We start from the raw sequence: 19,858 nt of genomic DNA on the forward strand, positions 1-19,858 counted from the left end.
TCGGCCTCAGATGGCTCTTAAGGAAACTCCGATTAGACAGCCAGCACAGATACATTCCTAGCTCTCTCCTGCCTCCATGAAAGTTACTTTTAAAGAAACAGCAAAGATTACTGAGCTGCTGTTACGCACCAGTTACGTATGTATATGTGCATATATATATTACATGACTTGATTCCATGAAATCCAGTTAAAGACTGAGTGTATATTTGTATTTCAGTATATTATTAACTACTGCTAATAAAAGCTGTTTCCAAATTTGTGTTTTTCCATGAGGACCATGTTTCTGAAAAAAACAGCTATACTGCCTGCTGCCCTCGAAACCCATGTTTTGGGTTTATCTGTGTTTCCAGGTAACTAAAGCTCTTAGACAAGCAGCGTTTGCTTCTGTTTTAAATTAATTTAGCCTAATCAGTGGAAGGCTCTGGTGCCTTCTCTGTTTATATCATTTTGAAGCAATTTAATAAGCAGCCTCTCCAGAATCAGCTTATTATCAAGTTCCTTTTCATATTTGCTTTCCCCCTTCTATCCCCTCCACTTACCACTGCTTATTAAAAGGCTAAAGGTTATGACATGTGGTTTGGGACACCCTTTAGATGAGCTTGCTCAGGTGCCAGCTCCTGTCTGTCTGGTGTATCATGGTTGCCAGGTATATAACATTTTGGATAAGGATGAGGTTCAGGTGCTAAGCAGCCATACGTACCTGATACGTGCAACGTCCCTGATACGTGGCAGAAGCTTTGCTCTCCAAGCCTCCACTGTATTGTCTGAAGGACACTGTAACTGTAATCCTGAACACGGGTGCTGCTAGAGCAGGTTCTCTGGTTCAGCCACCTGAAGGTCATGAGTTTCTTCTAGTTTCACCGACAGGTGCGCTGGAATCCTGTTTTCCCAAGGTGGGATACGGGGCGCAGACGTGGGAGCACGCTTGTCCTTCGTCTCAGCTCAGAGCTGCATGGCAGCAGCCTTCTGTTCCTGCTCGTGGGCCCCTCTGCCTTCTGGGTTTCGTGGGCAATGGGAAAAAAAAAAACTATTTTACTGATAGGAATTTCAGGGAAACACCTGTTATTTCCTGGAGATATCACGCTTTGGAGACAGGCACAGCAGGAATTAAAGATGCATGTGGAGGCAGGAAGTAAGCTGGTTTTAATACAAATATTTGCTCTATGGTGGTACAATTCATGCGAACGCATTTTTATTCACATAATATAAAAAAACTTTTTTCCAAATACAGACACTTCCTTTCTGTGCTGCAGTTAAAACACAAATAATGCCTTTTCAGGGCAAATTATTAAATAGACACTATGCCAAAAATGTTGAATGAAATGGAAAATACTAAAGAAAACCTTCTTGAGTAAAATAGATGTGGCATAGAGAGTGGTGGATAAAGTCAATGGATTGTGTGCATCTGCTAGAAAAGAAAGTAAAAATCTGCTGTTCCTCTCATTCCTTTTATTATTTTCGATCACTTTTGAGCGTATTGAGGGTTCTGAGTAGTCAATATATTAAATGTAGAAACCCTAGTTCCTTTTTCTATAGTCAAGTTTATCAATGCACAAGGGACAAAATACCATTTAGAGCTTGTATAGCACATGGTGGTTAAATAGCACTTTTATTTCTTCTGAATTCCATTATTGCCATTCTGTTTTTCCTATTTATTTAAGCTCCAAGCCAGCTTGAAAAAAGTTCCAGAAACCAAATAACTATTTTAAATTGTAAACCTTCCTTTCAAATATGCAAAAAATGTACAAAACCAACCAAACAGAAAAAAAAAAAAAGGAAAAACTTGGATTTGAATTTAGATCCAGCAAGTCAGTGTTATGGATGAGAAATAGTTCATTTTTTCAGATTAAACTACAACCTTCCTATTACCACTTGTTTCCAAAGACTGGGGTTCTTGGTAAAATACCAGGTATCATGAGATTTCTTTACAAAACTCAGAGCTGTATCATGACCTTGTATACGGAAATGTGACTGTATGTGATTCCCTGATTATTTTACCCCCTGGTCAGCCTGAAGTCCCCTGAAGAAAAAGGAACCTCGGAGCACGAACTGTGCACAGTTGAGCCTCCTGGCTGTTGGGTGTACCGGATCTCATTAACTCGTGGTAATGTTAAAGAGACACAAAGATTACCTACTGCATTAATTTAGGGTGAAGTTTACTATAAAATGCCGGCAGCAATCACAGCCAGCTCTTTTTTTTCCTGCAGTTCTGGTACATCTATCTGTGCCATCTTTGTAGCCATGCAGCTCGGTGGGACCAAGCTCCTCTCTTTCCCCATAACCGTATGCATTCTAGCCTCAGTTTTTATCTTTATGCTATAGGATGTGTCTGACAATGGGTGCAGGTAATGATTAAGGATGCCTCATTTTAGCTGGAGAGCTAATTGTATTGGCATTTGCTTCCTGTTTAAAGAATAGACACCATCAGAAATAAAAAAGGAAGGCATAATTATAGCAGGTTTGCCTGGAAAAATAAACATTTCCCACCTTTCTATCTTAATTTGAAATGAAAGGCATGAAGTACATTCTTCAATCTTCAAATGTTTGGTTTACCATTGATTTCTGGACTTCAGCGCAGTTATTTTCCTGGTGGATTTTTGTGCCCCACATTTAAATTCCAGAAATCCCCTTTGAGAAGTAGCTGTTGAGCCCATTTCCAAATGGCAAATAGAGGGTCAGTGGAATTGCCCAGCAGAGGTAATATCCACCAAGGTTTACTGTAAAGCTTAAAAATAAATGGCTGAGAAACCTTGTCCCAGAGGTAGAATTATCAACTATTTTTATTAAAAAAAACAACAAACTCATCCAAGATATTTTCCTTTTCCTTAGTAATTCCCAGTATTGCTTTCTGTTTCAAAAGTTCTGTCAAAAAAAAGACGGAATAAAGGAATTTAATAAGTTTAAATGAGCTCAAAGGATGACAAAATATGCTTTGAAAAGCAAATTCAAATTTTCCCTACCAAAAATAGTTCATGATATGTTTTTTTACCTTCAAATGAGCAAGTAATTCGGTGAAACAGAAGCAATTTTAATGTTTTGAAAGCAACACTAGTATGATTGAACAATTATTCTGGATTCAAAAAAGGCATTCACTGTTTGCTGGTGTAGGGTAGCTCATGTGTTTTACATTTTCACTTTAAAAAATTCAGAATATGTAAATACAAGACCTAAATACCATACACGAATTTTCTCACAAACTGTTTTCACCCGTGAGAATCAAAGCAGTGTGCCAGTCCCACCCCCGGGAACTTCCTGCCTTATGTAAGGCTGCTCTTACGAAAAATGAAATGAAATAAAATAAAATAAAATAAAATAAAATAAAATAAAATAAAATAAAATAAAATAAAGTAAAATAAAATAAAGTAAAATAAAATAAAATAAAGGGGGTCGATGCACTTTGAATGGTGACATTTGCTTCTAGAACTGAGACACCAAGCACATAGGCTGGCCCAGGCTGGCAGGGACTCGCATCATCTCTTTTTTTAAGTCTCCAAGTGCCTGGGAGGGCTACGACAGCTGTATGCTCGTGGGTCCGGCTGAATGAGGACCAGAGCACAACAGAAAAATAAACCACATACTTTCTCTGGGGCAAACTCCCTGCTCTGGCTCTAATCAGCAGCAGTTATTAGGCATCTGAGGTCCCAGCGTTTAGCGCTGAAACTTTTTTGTTTGAGCATTCAGGAGCTGCTAGTTTATATTAAAGCGTTCCGTGGAAAAATACTTGCAGTTCCTCTGAATCGCTGCGTTTTGCCAAGCCCTGGCTCGTGGAACTCATGGGCTGCGAGTGCCCTGCGGGCGCTGCTGTGGGCGCTGCTGCTCGGCCCCTATCCTGCAGCTTTTTTTCAGGAGCGCGGCTTCCCCTCCAGGCTCCTGCTGACCAGCAAGAGGAAGGCGTGTGACAGCCTTTGGATGCTCCCTGCTTCTCAGTGCAACCTAGAGTGTGGAACACATTTTGAAATGCTCCCCTTATCTCTGTTTTTCCAGCGTTTTGGAGCTGGTTTAGGCAGGATAGATTAAAAAAGGCAAGGTTATTTACATGAAGGTGGTGAGATTTATGAATGAAACAGTAACAATTGGAGCTTTATCAACCCTCAAGGCTTGCAGCATTACTACTTGTCTTTCTCAAATGCATTCAGACTTTGACAGCTCTCTGAGACCAGTGCTTGACAAATACCTTACGTAGGGGAGCAGGATCACTTTTTTAGGAGTGGGAAAATTGAAGCATAGGAAAGGGGAAGCATCCTGTTCAAGGTCACAGAGCAAGTTGGTGGCAGACCCAGAAATAGCACCCAGAAGTTATTAGCTTTTTCTGTATTTCCTTTCCTGTCGCTGCTGTTTGCTTGGATACCAAGATAGCTGTGTGTAAACAAAAGGTTTCCAGAGCGCAGCAGCCTCGCTATCGGCCTGATTCATGTGGTGATGATGCAAGCTGGAATTCAGATGTCTGCCATGCCTTCCGCAGCAGCGCGCTTGGTGCTGCCCGTGACATCACAAGCAGGTTGAGCAACCAGAGTTTTGAACTTGTCTGTACCTGAAATGCAAGCATCTGAATAGGGCCCCGATCCCTGCAGTTGTATTTCTTATGCCAGGTCAGATCCCTTCTGCTGACTCCCCTAGTGAAAATTACTGAGTTGTCTTCTTGCTCCCTGTGAGGAGCCCTGATGCTGAGAAAGTTGGCTGGGGATGCTCCTCCTCTCTGTGACCCGCTGGTGGCTTTGTTTAGTACCGATTTGTTCCTCCATTTGTGCAAACTCACTGGTACTGAGGGGGCTGCCAAGCTGTCACGCCGTCAACGGCTGTCAGAAGCCACGAGACACCTTTACTATCCCTGTTGAGCCCTGCAGCTGGGAGAGGTACGGCGCCCTCCAGCCGGGAGCAGGACGCATGCGGTGCTGGGCTGAGCCCCTGGGGCTGCTGCTTTGGGGAAGGGATGGGGCTTGCTTCTGAGCCACTGAGTCTCTTAGGAGCAAGTGATCCAGAACGCTGTAAAACTTCCTCACCTGTGGGAGGTGAAAAACAAGGCGGAAGGCCCCAGGCTTCCTCCTTGAAAGCTGATGCTGAGCTTGAGTCATGCTCAGCAATACTGGCTGGTGTGCCGGCTCACTCGGTACTGCACACCCAAGACACAGGCACGGTTTTGTAGCCCCTTGCCATGGTTTCTCAGTGCAGGAATCCTGTTTATGTTATCAGTGTTTCAGAGGCACAAATTAGTACTAGCAGATGGCATACATGTTTCTGTCCCTCCAGCTCTCAGGATGCACAAGATGGCTTTAGTGGGAAATGAATTATTCTCTATCCAGGATGTTCTACTAATAAACAAAATAATAATAAGTCTTGTACGTGTGCTTCAGGGGGTCCGGTACTTTGGTGTCTGTCTACCTTGTCTGGAAGTACCAGCTGCAGGTTTCATTGGGTTCTTTGTGTCTAGCTTTGTTGTCATCAGTAACAGAGCCTGTCTTTTGTAATGAATCCAACAATAATGTTGGTGATTTATTTTGGCAGCAGACCATTCATCTTCCACCCTTTCTGCCTCTCTCTACTCTCTTTTGTTCATGGAGGGAAACCAGAAGACAAAGTTTATCAGCAGAGATGGGCGGGTGGTAATTTCGCGATATCAGGAAAGGACACTTGGAAGGGATGCTTACAGCTACACTTTAAGAGACCTTTCTGCAGACCTGAACTGCCCAGATCTGACCCTGTCAGAACCACTCTCAAATAGGTCATTAAAATATACCTGGCAACTTACCCAGTTTTCTTTTATATCCTCACCATGCTATATTCTTACACTCGCCATGCTATAGTTTCCATTCACAAAAACTTAGACCGCTGGCAAGTGGAGCCCTGGGTATGGATGATAAAACACAGAGATAAAACACCCTTGCGAATTTATGAGAATAAGCATTACGCTAACCGTTACCCTCTGGTCTGCTGTGGCTTTATAAACTCGCCTCCAATGGCACAGCGCTGGCCAGTGGCAAATAATTTTGGTAGGCTGCAACAGGCAGGAGGCTATTTCTTTAATTTATGGGGAGAATTGTTTTTTTTTTTTTATTGTTTGTATTGTTTGTAAAAACAATTTAATATTGTTTTTGTGATCCCACAGTGCTATTGCAACTGGGGTCTTTGCACATGAGGCTATTATTTCAAACCCCTGCCCGGGTGGCGATGCGAAGAAGCAGGTGCTGATGTTCTGGTTCCACGAAGCAGCCAAGCAAGTCCCCGAAGGACAGCCCGTGCACGGGGCCTGGGGCTTGGCAGGGCTGCGAGCAGGGGCTGCGTTTCCTCCCCTTGTTTCTGGGCTGTGGAGTTAATCTGGTGGCTGTACCTGGAGCGCTCACACTCCTTATCTGCCCTTTCTCCTAGATGTAGAAAGATGTGGAAGAGAAAATTGCTTGCAAGCTGTGGACTTGGGGTGAAGTCAGGGGAGTAATTGCTTTAATTTCAATGTGCAGCATGGGAATATGGGGTCAGCACTAATTGGAAAAAATCTTAAAAACTCTTTTGTGAAGAATCTGATTTTTTTCTTTCAACGGCTGAAGGAGAGTAAATGTGTAATATTTTTGTACCTTCACCTCCCCTCCCTGTTCAATTGCGCCACAAAAAGCTATCAAGTGAGCACTGTCCACAGCATCCCACAGTTTCTCATTTTCTCTTTTGCCTCTTAAATTGCACAGAGTTGAGGGAGAAGTTTAAATACTGGAAGGAGGGGGGGAAATAAAACTGAAAGGATTTCACACCGTTGCTGTGAGGCTGCGTTGCATGCAGCAGCAGGGCTGAGAAAGGAGAAATGACACTGCTCAAAATCTGGGTATTTCAGAATCTTACGGTTCGGAAGTGACAGCAGAAACACTCTGGAAATAGTTTTAAACAGCAACTTTCCTAAGAAATTGTGCAAAAAGACTTTTCCACCTCTCCATATCATATCAAAAACCCAAACCAAAACACCCTTGGCTGCCCTCGGGACGCGACCCCACGGGGGCTCAGCCCCTCTCTGTGCCCGCAGGGTCCCCCCCTGTCCCCAGGACGGGGCAGCCGAGCGATGCTGGGTGGGTGCTGGGATGGGGTAACGGGAGGGTTGGCACCTTGATGGGAGCTGGGGAGGGTGGGGGTGTTTCTTCGTGGGGGTGGTTTGGGACTTTCAAACGGCACTCAGCCGCTGTTCTTTCTCTATTCATGTTTGATCGCTGATTGCGATTATACCCCTGAATCCGCCACCCCACTTTCAAACTGAAAGCGTTAGCTAAGCCCCAGGCATGTACTTAGTTTCAATAAAAATTTTGCAGTAGTTAAACATGATAAAGCAGAGGGGGAGAAGAAACGTTTTTTAAAATATGTTCTTACTCTTACAGATCTGTAGTTATCCCTCACTATGACACAATAATTTTCCAATGCTACTTTTTTGTTATATTTAGAAGAGCATTTTCTGTTCCTTCCCTCCCCTTTCTGCGGAACAATTGTGCAACTTTCTTTTTTCTTAATATAATAATGCATTAAAATTAGATCCAAGACTAAAAAGAACCCTCTGTGTAGGAAGGTAGCTACCTTCCTTCCTAGCGTTTCCCCTGGATCTTCCACTGGGATTTTGCTCCTTTTAGACACAGGTTCCTTGGGCTCCCGGCGGCGTTGGGCAAGCGGAGCTGTGCTTTCCCTGGCTGATGTCCCTTCTGCTCTCTCCAGCAGTGAGCATGCAGAGTTCAGAGGGTGGATCAGACCCAGCAGCTTCTGTGGCGCTTCACGCTTCTGCATCAGCCCAAGCTCCAGTAGTGCAGCCGGTGCCAGCCTCGCAGCAGGTAACGTATGCACAGCTGGTAGCGCTGTTTCCATGGAGAAGAGCCCTCTTTTACTGGTAGAAGTATATGAATCCAGGGCTTTATTTGGGAGGAGGGGATTGATAATCAGCTTGTTGAGACAGTGGTGAGAAAGAGCCCGGGGATTGTGTTGATCGAGGCCAGAGGTTTACCTGGGTTAGCCCTACAAACACGCAAGCTTTAAAACACAAGATTTGGATTTTCAAATTAGCTACCTAAGGAAATCACTTTGTGCCAGCTTGGTGGTTGTTTCAGTGTAATATCCTGCTGTCGTTATTTGTTGTGTCAGTAAAAGCAGCAGAAAATAAAACTGTCCTTAAAGGCATCTCTAACAAAAAGGCATCAAGCTCAACAGAAGAGGCGGGGGGGGGGAGTGCTAGGGCAGGAGTGGGTGGAGGAGCCACATGCTAGCCTCTTCCTTTGGTAGGTGGATCCTGACATTTTAAATTCGAAAGAGGGGGAAAATTCATGATTCATTTGCATGAATACAATGCTCTTGGAAGGTCTCCTGATAGGAGAGAAATGATAGCTTCAGCTGATGAATGAAAACTACCTAATGCAAAACGGGAAGTGTTAAGCATAACTGGTTCCTTTTTATGGCATTTGGGGAACTATCAAAAGAACTCTCTGTGGCAGTTAAGGAAGCTGGAAGGATAAAAGGATGGGTGGGTGTAGCCCAGCTACACCCTTTTCCAACTCCCAAGTGAGCAGAAGTAGCTGCCATTGGATCCCGATGGAAGGCAACAACTTAAACTTGTGAATTGGTAGGAGCCTTTGATCCGCTGGGACATGGACATCCACATCGTGCCACTCAGCATGTGTTTGGCCAGCCTGCTGTCGTCTTTAAAGCAGCCTTCCCAGCATTGATTTCCCTGGGTGTTGTTTCCTGCTTGTATTGTAATGATGATCAGTAGCGTAAAGTATCTTAGGGATCGTCAGTCTTAGTGTGAATTTGACTGTGACAACGTTCAAGAAGTTAAGAAAACCCTTCAGCTTTGGATTATGAAGGTCCCGAAGTTCTGTCCAGCCTTTCCTGGTGCTGTTGTCATGACACAGCGTCCCACGTGGAACTCTGTGGAGTAAGGAAGACCCAGAGGATCTTGGAAGAGAGCTGAAGAGGAGGAACATCTAGAGAACCTTCCATTCTCACCAGCAGGACAAAGAAAATACTAGGAATGAACTGCAGGCAGCGTGACTGGTGCGAGGCTGAAGCCTTTGGTGTTGTTGATCACTGGTCCACCTTTCAGTGTGAGAGAAGGCTGTATGAACAGGATGGCCTCATCTTACAGGTTGGGGATGATTTTTTTTTCTGGTTAGAAGCTAGTAGGAGTAACCAGGCAGGTGGTGATGAATTACGAAAGTAGCTGAGCTGGGCAGCTGTGCCGAAGGAGAGAGATGTGTCGTTTGGTAAAAGCAATGACAGAGAAAGGATGAAGAGTAGGAGAAAAGAATAATTTTCACTGAGACTTTGATGCAGTTGGCATTGTCAAGACCTGACTTGAAAAAGGGCTTTTAATGCTCCGCCATGCACTGATTACAGCCTCTTTTGGAAAGAAAATAGGCAAAGTGATGGCTGGCATAACTGCATGCGTCCTTAGCACTAGCTCAGCTGCAGGATCTCAAAAGTGTACAGACTTTCTGAAAGTGAGCCTGGGGACTGTGATTTAGGAGCTGCCTAAAAATCTGGGCAATTGTCATAATCTTGTAATTCTGCTAGAACAAAACTTCTGTCTCATTACAAAGGACATGCTGGGAGGTTGTCAGAGGGCTAAAAATCATCAATATATATATGGTAGCCAGTTATTGTCAAGGTCTCTTCTAGGACTCATGTGGGATTGTTTTGCAGCTGTTTGTTCTGTTGGCCCAGTCTGCTGGATATTTTTAAAGCTTCAAGCCACAGAGGATGACTGTTTCCTTGGAAAAGGTCCTCATCAGTTTAAAGTGCCATACAGATATTTGGCTTGAATGTTTCCTTCCTTACTTTCATGCCAGTATCCTAGGCTTTGTTCCCACGGGCCTCACTGAATCATTTATTTCCATCCACTATGTCTCCACATTTGTTTTACTGGATCTGCAAGGTGCTTTGCACTCTTCAGGACTTGTGTGCAGCCTCAAACAGAAAGTCAGGTGTAAGGCAAGGGTAGCACAAAGCACGTCTGTGCCCTTGGTGGCACTAAAGTGAGATGCAGAACCCCCCGAGCTTTGGTGCTGGTGGAAGCCGTAATGACTGTGGCACCTTGGAGAGTGATTTCATATCACAGGAGACAGATTGTGCTTTGGTATAGCAGGAACAAAAGAAGCATCTTTGCAGCCATAGGAGGAAAATGTAAACGTGTGAGGAGTGGTTCTTGTTTGGCTGCAGCTGAACCTCCTGTTGAACTCCTGTTGAATTCCTCCTGTTGAATTCCTCCTGTTGAGTGCCTCCTGTCAATCAGCTGTTTGCTGTTGTTCTATTGTTTTCCATGGAGAAATTCAGAAAGTGTGGATCCATCTCTCTGCTTTTCCCCAGTTCAGGTATCTGAGTTCATGCTGGTGTTGGTGCAGGTTACGTTGGAGGGATAGGGGGACATAAGGGCGCTAAGGAAGGGGTTCTGCTGCCTTTGGAGTAGCTGCAAGCTTTCCATGAAAGTTTGAAAGGGAATACCTGTGTTACAGACTAACTGCAAACTGGAAGTAAGCGTGTGTTAATGTATCTTCTTCTTTCAGAGGGTTTTGGTCCAAGCAGCAGGCTCCGCTCCCAAAGGAGCGCAGATGCAGCAAATCTCTGTTCCCAGAGTTCAGCAGGTTCCACAACAGGTAACGTCTCTGCGGTGAGACACCACACAGCCACTCTGGGTCAGCAGGACTGGCTCTCCCTGTCTGCCATGTCCCACACCGAATTTGAAACTGTGTCAAATATCTCCTTAGAAAAATCCATACTGTTAATTAAACAGCTGTGTGCATCCAGAGACCTGGAGATCACTGTGAGAGCAGCTTTCTCCATCTCTCTCTCTCTTTCTCAGACTGATAATAGAAGAAACTCAAGATATTTAAGGTTTGGAAAGAACCTTTACTGTAGCAGGTGTCTTGCATATGTTTGAAGATTTGATGGATGCTTTTAATTGCCATTTAAAAAGCAATAATTCTCAGTAAAAATTTTTTAGAGGCAAAGTGTTTGGGATTATTTTTTAATTACACAAGCAAATATATTGACTACTTGTGGCTTTGTAGAAAGGTTGGGTTGCAGAGAGCCATGCAAGTGTTTTTATTTATCTGAACTTTGCCTTTTGCAGCCCTTGTTTCCTAAGAAACCAGGCATATGTGGTGCTGCCTCATGTGGACAGTGAGTCTGATTCTCTTGACTTTTTCCTCTCGCAATTTTTTATTTGGTTACTCAGTTTCAGAAAAACTTGACAAAGGGCAACCACATACCTCCCAGACCAACAAGAAGGGGCTGGGGTGCAGATGGACACTGCCAACCTCCTCTCTAAAGGAAAGGCTGCAGCATGATCTCACCCTGGTTAGTCAACAGAGAACCAGCCCTGAGACATGTGTGCTGAGGAAACCCAGCTCCGTTGTTTCCACTGCTCATGGAGCAACTTCTTATTTATTTATTTTAATTTGACCTTTTAAAATAAATATGTCCGTTGGGACATGTGTGTTTTATTTTTTTAAAATTTGTTTGTTGTTGTTTTTTTCTTTTCTTTTTTTTAGAGAAAGCCTAAGTGTCAAGGTAAGGTTCAAAGTCAAGGATGTAATATGTAATTTCTCTCCCTGTTCCAAGGCAATAACATACCTGTAACTCAGGCTTATGATACTTGTTTCAGGTGCAATCCGTGCAGCATGTATATCCATCCCAGGTCCAGTATGTGGAAGGAGGAGAAGCTGTCTATACCAACGGAACCATGTAAGAGTCTTTTGTTCTCTGTTCTGAGCCCGTTTCCCCTCCCTGCTGGGTCTGAGCAGTTTGGTCCTTCCAGGCTTCTTCCCCTCCAACACTGCTGCTGGCACTGGCTGCCATTAAAAGGAGGAAGAAAAGGAACTGTTTTATGTGCTGAAATGGGTGTGTGGGTGCCAGACTCTAGCCTTGGTGGAGGTGATGTCCTCATGGAAGAGGTGTTTCAGGGAATTTTGCTCTCCCTAATATGAAGCGATCCTGTGCTTTCCTCTCCTCATCCCACTGTGTGGTGCAGCCTTAGAAACCAAAGCAGAATTCCTATAGGAAGAAAGGGGCTTGGTAAGGCATCCTCTTGCCCCTCTCTGCTGGGCCCCCTTTTGTGTCCCTGGTTGGGTCCTGCTGCCTCTGCTGCCCGCTGGGATGCTCTCAGCCTCTGAATTTAGGTCGAGTGAGATGGCTGCAAAATGACTCCAGGGCTCTGCGTGCACTCACACTGCTGGGACATGCTGTGGCTGTGGGTCTTTGCTTTAGGGCTGTCACAGGACCGATTAATGTTGTCAGAATTGACTTTTATGGCAGAGTTCAATTTCAGTGGTGCAAATTTCACTGACAGTGGAGTCGAGGCCTTTTTTAAAACATGGTCCAGATTGCAGAAGCCATTGTCCGTGAGATTAGATCTGTAAGCTCCTCGCCATCAGCTTGTGCTCCACGTCCTAACGCTGTTGTTCCTTTGATAGACGAGCTGCCTACTCCTACAACACCGAAGCTCAGATTTACGCCCCCAGCAGTGCAGCTTCCTATTTCGAACCGCAGGGAGGTGGAGCTCAGGTGACTACAGCGGCATCCTCTCCTACAGCCATTCCCTCTCACAACATGGTGGGCATCACCATGGACATTGGGGGAAGTCCGATCCTCTCCAGCTCGGGAGCCTATCTCATTCATGGGGGGATGGAAAACACTAGACATTCTCTGTCACATACTTCACGCTCCTCTCCAGCAACGGTATGTAGCTCTGCAGATGTCACAGCTCGGGGCCCGGAATTGTTCCAAGGGAACTGAAAAGCCTTCAGAAAATAAAATCTCCTATCGTTAGCACTGTGTATATGTCTGTATAACGTTATGCAAGTGCAAGCAAGAGAATAGACACTGGTGTACTACAGATATTTTTCAGGAGGAATTTGGGATGTCTCTTACCAGTGGGCAGAGGCTTGTCAAACTTTCTGAGCAGATCATTCACATGCTGCAATTATGCAGCATGGAGATAACATTCTTGGTGATTTTGTTTTTCTTTCCAAGCAGAATGTTTTGGCTTTCCAATTCAAAAGAATTGTCTATATTTACATTTTCTAATACGTGTAACATCTGAACATGAGGCTTGGCTTATACAAAGCAAAGAAATATATAAACAGATTCTTCATTATGAAGAGACCTGAAAAGTCCATTATTAACCCAGTGAATAATTGCTACAGATGTGTCAAGCTGATCATTCCAAATGCACAGTGACTGAAAAGCCTTTTCATTTCTCCTACACCATTGTGTATTCTGCCTTTGCCATATATTATAGAAAATGTATTTTATGGACAATACTGATCAAACAGAAATGTTTTAAAGCTCTAATATTTTTTAATCATGTCTTTCCAACTGTCAGTCGAGGTGCTGGGTTTAGAAGCACAACTGTATGGGACTCAGAAGGGTAAAACTATTAACCTAAAATAGCCTTTCTGCAGCTAGAAGCAATCAGGGCTTCTGTCTGAGAATCTACAAAGTCTGAGTAGCAACTGCTGCCAAGAATAGGTTGGAACTTGTGTTCTTCTGGGACAGCGTTCACTTTCCTTTCCAGACTGACCTGTGTGTGTATATGCTTGTATACAAATGTAGGTGTGACTGAGTGTATGTGGCTGGATTTTAAAACAGGAACAGCGCTACTTAGGGAGAAAAATAGGGGCTGTTTGCTACTGACTACTCTTGAAAATCTGGCCAACAAGGCTCACTTTGTTGTCCCACAGAGTTTTAAAGTACAGACTTTAAAGTTTTTGAATCTTTGTGTCTGGAAAGGTTGTCTTTGATCCTGCAGTGAATGTGTTCTGCCTTAGGAAGAAGTAACTATCTATGGGAAAAGCCCTTAGCTCTGGGTGAAAGAGGAAATGTGTGGCGGGAGCTACAGGAATAAAAGTCAGATTCATTTGGATTAGCAGGAGCTCATTTCTTGTGTGAGAATTGCGTGTGTTTTAATTACTCATAGTTAAAAACTAGCATTGGACCTTCCTCTGATTTTGCTCATGCTTGTTATTTTGAAGGAAGTAGCTGCTGATCTTGTCACCTGCGTGGGACTGCATCTTGCAAAGCTGCACAACATAACTTTTTTATTCTTATTTCCATGGTGACAGGCACAATGTAAAAAGCCCAAGTAGAATATATGTCAGTAGAAATGTCCCATGAACAGATTTGTTTTGTAGCTGTCTATCACATACAATAAGCCATTCAGGAAAAAAAAGAATTTAGGAACTGACTTTTATGAAAATGCATCTGAAATAAATTCACCCTGTTGCATGTAGGAATGAACTTTACAAATGTCAGTGGCTCTTGTGGAGGGTCTTAAGAGGGTTAAGTAGTGCATGGATGCTTGTCTGGAAGACAGTACAGGGATGTGTCTATCTGTGGCTTTCAGTTCTTTCAGCACAGACCAGAGTTGACGGGAGACAGAGCAGAGCTCTCAGGAACATTCAGAACCATGACAGCTACTTTGAATTTCACATAATAATGGGTAGACAGGTAGTGGAAAGCAAGGACTATATCAAGTCAATGGGTAGGAGCTTTATTTTTATTTGCAGTGCCTTGCTTAAACAGAGAATAGGGAAACTTGGTATTGAAGAGGCCAGAGAGGCTACAGTCATGGCAAAATGTATTTGGAGCAGGATTATGAACTTTAGCAGTGGAGAGAAAGAAGATTACAGCTCATGCAGATGTAGACAAGGAAGAACTATTTGCATGTGGCCTCAGGCATGTAATGTTGGGGTTGGATATCAAAGTGACCAGCAATGTGAGAGCAGTGATGGAGATGCTACAAGGAATGGGGAAGCAAGAGGGCTTGGAGGGTGCTGAGCACTTGTGACAGAGCCGACACTGAGACCTCAAAGGGGAGAGCAAGGAATGTTTCTTCGGAGGAGAGTGAGAGCAAGGCGGCACCTCAGAATTAGCAATGGGGTAAGAGCTAGAGCTTCCTCAAGAGGCTGGGGGATGTTTGGTAAAGACTGTATATACACTAAAATAAAATCTTAAAAAAAAAAAATTACACGCAACACAACAGCATCATCCATATCTGCTGGAATAATGATGTTCTGCTCCATCAAATAGGCTGGAACAGAACATCATGCAGCTCCATTCAGGGTCTGTGCTAACAGACCACTATTAATCTTCATTTAAACTAAGCTAGGCCAAGAGAGGAAATCCTTGAGAACTCCCATAAGTAGGTACTTAGAACTGTCTTCCTTCTGGTCCTTCTGACTCTCAGTAACTTGATCTCTAGCCCAGTGCACTCCAGTCCCTTTCTTGGACAGTTTGTTTGTTTGTTTGTCTGTCCAGCAGATAGTGAGCAGTAGATGAGAGTTGTTGCCAATGTGTCCAGCTGTGGCTGGAAAATGAATGAACAAGCTTTAAGTCAGCTTGTCTTACACCTTCTGGATCACCCTAGGCAGACTCACAACTTCAGTCTGTCCCTGTGTCCTAGGATGGGGGAAAGAGAACAGAGCAGCTCTCCTTTAATGAGTGTTGCTGGACAACATTTCATCAGTGAAATGTTGTCGGTGATTTTGGCTGATATATACCTCAGGAACTTCACAGTCAAGAAATTTAGCACCCATTCTAGTCAAGCAGCTATTGAAATGTTCCTTTGTCAAAAAGCTCACCTTCATGCAGGACAGCTTATGAGTTTCCAGTCTTTCCCCTCTAATACTTGTTTCTGCATGTGTAAGGCGTCCATTTGTATTGGACAATAGCAAAATGCCAAAAGGACGAGTAGTGTTTCTGTGCTTGCGTAAGAGGCATTGCTCAATGGGCACTGTGCTACTCAGCTGTCTCTGCCCCTTCGGCAGAGGAAGGAAATGGTGTCTCCCTCTGACACCTTGACTCATTTCCTGAAAGCTGCATCAGCAATCAGGCTGTGCTGATGAGTTTTGGTTCCTCATGGTACATCATGGTATGCTGAACAGTTTTCTCAAAACCCACTGAAACATACTCCTGGACTGACCCCTTTTTGGATTCATTGATACATTCCTGATAGGTGCCGCAATGATGCCACTTTGGGGCAGAACCAAGGGATTTCACAGAACCACAGAATATTAGGGATTGGAAGGGACCTTGGAAGATCATCTAGTCCAATCCCCCTGCTGGAGCAGGAACACCTGGATCATGTCACACAGGAACACATCCAGGCGGGTTTTGAATGTCTCCAGAGAAGGAGACCCCACAACCCCCTGGGCAGCCTGTTCCAGTGCTCCGTCACCCTCAGCATAAAAAAGTTTTGTCTCAGTTTTTTATGCTGGAGGTGCTTGGGCAGAGTGTCACCTTCAGACATGGATATTGCAAAATCTGCGTTGGGTTGTTCAATGTTGCTTCAGAAGTTAGATCCGATTTTTTCTGTTCTCTCACCTCTCTGATAGAGCTTGGTTTTGTAAATGGCTGTTTTTTTCTCTGCATTTGTCTTTGCCATGCTATAAGTCAGTGCAAACTGGAGTATAGGGAGCTAGCTTGTGTGTGAAAGAGGGCATACGCTGACAGATGATCGTGCAGATATGATGCTTTGTGCATGCACCTATAGATACGTGCACAACAATGCATGTTAAATGATGACAGATAGTAAATTTGCTAGAGATAGCTACTGATTGCAAGTTTTACAGCATGCCACCTTGTCCTGCCTACACTAACAGGTCACAGGTAATGGGGTTTTGAGAACATATACTGGAAACAGCAGGAACTTGCAGGAAACTGCCAGTCCCTCAACCTGAGGGTTTTTTTTTTCTTCCTCATTCACAAAACCCTCATGCTCAGGGGCACTGGAGCTCTGGACCAGCAGCCTTCTATGCAGTAGTTTGCCAGAGATTGCCGAGGGAGGCCCAGGAATAGACATGACAAGCCAAGAAGGGTCTAGGAGAGGGTCTGAACACAGGGCAGCAGCAAGAGCTAGGCTAGAAGCTAAGTGAGGTTGGAGGAAAGCAAGAGGGCTCTTCAGAGGCCAGAATGCCTCGCTGTTATTCCAGCTGCAGAAGCTCTGAGATCAGTGGAAATGAGCCCAATAACAGTTCTGCTTGGTAGCAAAGATCTCGTATCCATTCCAGCTTACACATTCCTGGTGTAAACCCTCCTGGTGCCTCTGTTTTATTTAGTTGCCTTCAGTTCTTTGCCAGATTTTTAAGAAATAATAAGAACCAAAGTTAATTCATCCCAGTTTTCCATAAAAGATCTGGGTAAAATGCACCTCCTCTGCAGCAAGTCTGCTTTGACCTGCTGCAATGTGTCTGTATGGTGGTGTTTTGGTCTAGGCATGAAGGGGAGAGGAGAAGGAAAACTGCTTCTTGTTTATAATGGGCAACACACATAGTGGAAGATCAAAAGTCCCCTAGTCTCACCCTTTCACCCTAACGGGGATCGTTGCTGTGTTGTTAGTTTGCATGCCATACAATAACGCCTTTTCAGCTTCATCCCATAAGGACTGTGCCTCATCTACTTGCCTCTTTTTCACAAGCTTGTTGATATAAAGCATTAATCATTCAAATATTAATAAAGATACAATCTTGGCTGTTGCTAACTATCTGATTTCCTTTCTTTTTCTTTTTTCCTTTTTTTTTTCCCTGTGCATATTTTCTTTAGCTTGAAATGGCGATTGAAAACCTACAAAAAAATGAAGGGATTACATCACACAAAAGCAGTTTGCTCAACAGCCATGTAAGTTGCAATCAGAATTTACAACCTCTTTCCTGCTTTGGTAGGAGCATTATTTGTAGCCGTTTGGTGTATTCAATAGCACGAGTCACTCAAAACAGCCTGTGATTCAGCTGTGCTGGCCAAAGCAGCCCATTCCCAAGAAACAAGAATTTGCAAAAACTGCCGTGATGTTAATGTTTGTTTATGAGATGCTCTGGATTGTGTTAACTGCCTCTACCCTATGTTTATTTATTTCTTCTGCCTTGCAATGGAAATTGCTGGCAATTAGATAAACACATCTGAGGAAGTTCTTTCCTTTCAGTGGAATTTAAAGATGGCTGGAAAATAACTTGCAATTCTACAGCAATAACTTGGAGTGAATCATGACAAATATCCCCTAAATACTGTATACCAAAATCCTGCTCCTGTGAATGAATGCCTTTATTGCCTCTTTCCGTGCCTCAGGAAGACCATTACTGTTACAATGCTATGCTAAACCCATTTGCTAGACCTCTCTTTTCTTACTATGCCAACAATTCCCCTGCTTTGTGTGAAGTTCCCACTATTCTACTGGGCCTACTCAGGGTCTTCTGCATCATGGTTTATGGCTCCCACGCAGTAATGCTTAACAGTGAGCACATGCTTGTGTCAGATTTGAAGAGTCTAATTCAAATTTTATTGAAGTCGTCGGATTTGCCTTTTCTTCAGTGTGTTTTGGATTAGGCTGAAGCATGTTCTGCTCCAATAACTCACAATGCACAAAGTGGTACTTCCTTATTCTAACAAATTTCCTCTTGCTTTGTATTTGGGAGTAGATATGTTATCATTCTTGGGTATGTTTGTCCTCTTCACCCTAGAGAAACAACCTGAGAAAATTAAAGGAACATTGAACCTAATGGTCTGATTCTCTTAAGCTGATGCCAAACTTCAGGCCTGGGCTCCTGGATGAGTTTGATCCTTATTTCCAAGTTCTAGAAATTGAAGGTTCCTTGTTGTAGCTGGGGAAATAGAAAACTGCAGCATCAGGCTTTTAGTTCCTGTTCTGAGCATACATGTGCATCCTTCCCTTCCCAGGCTGTGGCCATGCTCATGCACCTGTGCTGTGCCCCTGAGTGCCACACAGATTTGGCTACAGGTAGCATTGTTCTGCAGATTTTTCTTGTTCATCACAGTGCAGAGAAGGGCAGAGCGGAACAGGACGGGGCAGGTAGTGGTATGGTATTGAGGAAGGTTTAAAAAAAAGGAAAAAGGACAAAGGAAAGAAAGTGAAGATAGAAAAGAGATTTTGTCTGACCACAGGCTAGGCAGGCTGGAGTTGGGGCCAGATCCAGCCTCCTCTCAGATCTACGCCACCTTTGTCCTGCAGAGTAGAAGTAAAGAACATAAGGTCTCTCTGCCCAGGTCACTGTTTGGAGTTCGGTGTAAGGCCTAAGTGCCCTTACAAATTCTAAAGCAAAGAAGATACTTCACAGGCGTGCGGCTATGGAGCAGAATTTTTCATCAAGTGTTCTGTCCTTCATTTTAAACTTCACATTTTGTAAATCTGTGAATTCTTAGCATAATGGTTTGTTTTGTTGCCATGAGCAGATGTTTCATGTCAGGTTAGTTTTTAAAAAAATTAAAAAGGGAAAGTAAAGGTATTTCAGTCAAAAGGGATTTTTTTACATAACGCTGTTTATACAAATTCCATGGTAAAAGGAGCCAGTCTTAATAACTTAATTTAGCCTCAAAAACTCTGAGAGGTTATTTAAGTGCACTTGAAATATCAGATCTAGAAGCCAAAGCTAATGTTAATACCCCAGTGACACATGATGTTTCTAATGAAATTGTGTCAATCTATTACTGTTACTGAAAAAGCTCTACTTACAAGCGTACTCCAGAGGCGCTGGGTCAGAGGACTGGTTATTTGCCAATTACGAGCTTGCAGATGATGCAAAGAAATTGGAGGAAGGCGACTGCAGTTTTCACAGGAGTGCCTAAACTAGGCACACGAAGTGACTGGATGCACTGGAGTACCTGTTCGGGGCCCTGGGTGTCCTTAGCATTCACAGAAGAAGGAGAAAAATGTATTTTTTTCCTCACTGCTTGTGAAAAAAATAAATGAACGAACACATCTTTGGGCTCTTAGGCAGGAAGGGGCAGGTACTACCGATGGAGTTTCTCCCCTGACTTTAGTGAGGCAAGGATCTGATCCCCAAATGGCGTCTAGGTGGAAACACCTGAAAGGAGACCGGACAGCAGAGGAGGAAGGGCC

At 43.7% G+C, this 19,858-nt stretch overlaps 1 protein-coding gene across 14 annotated transcripts in view; it reads left to right on the forward strand.

Moving 5' to 3' along the window:
* The window catches only part of RFX2 (regulatory factor X2), a 60,288-nt gene that overhangs the window by 21,822 nt on the left and 18,608 nt on the right, over positions 1-19,858 (forward strand). For 2 of the 14 annotated variants that reach the window (XM_040537969.1, XM_040537972.1), the window contains exons 2-6: positions 7,678-7,790; positions 10,515-10,604; positions 11,615-11,694; positions 12,423-12,687; positions 17,551-17,625. In XM_040537969.1, coding sequence (XP_040393903.1) covers positions 7,686-7,790; positions 10,515-10,604; positions 11,615-11,694; positions 12,423-12,687; positions 17,551-17,625 — 615 coding nt within the window. In that variant the 5' untranslated portion in view covers positions 7,678-7,685. Of the gene's footprint in view, positions 1-7,677; positions 7,791-7,877; positions 9,098-10,514; positions 10,605-11,170; positions 11,521-11,614; positions 11,695-12,422; positions 12,688-17,550; positions 17,626-19,858 lie in introns of those variants that run through there. The other 12 variants (XM_040537970.1, XM_040537977.1, XM_040537968.1 and 9 more) reach the window with 12 other exon arrangements.

The sequence above is a fragment of the Cygnus olor genome, chromosome 26 (assembly GCF_009769625.2).
Source record: "Cygnus olor isolate bCygOlo1 chromosome 26, bCygOlo1.pri.v2, whole genome shotgun sequence".
NCBI classification, from domain to species: Eukaryota; Metazoa; Chordata; class Aves; order Anseriformes; family Anatidae; genus Cygnus; species Cygnus olor.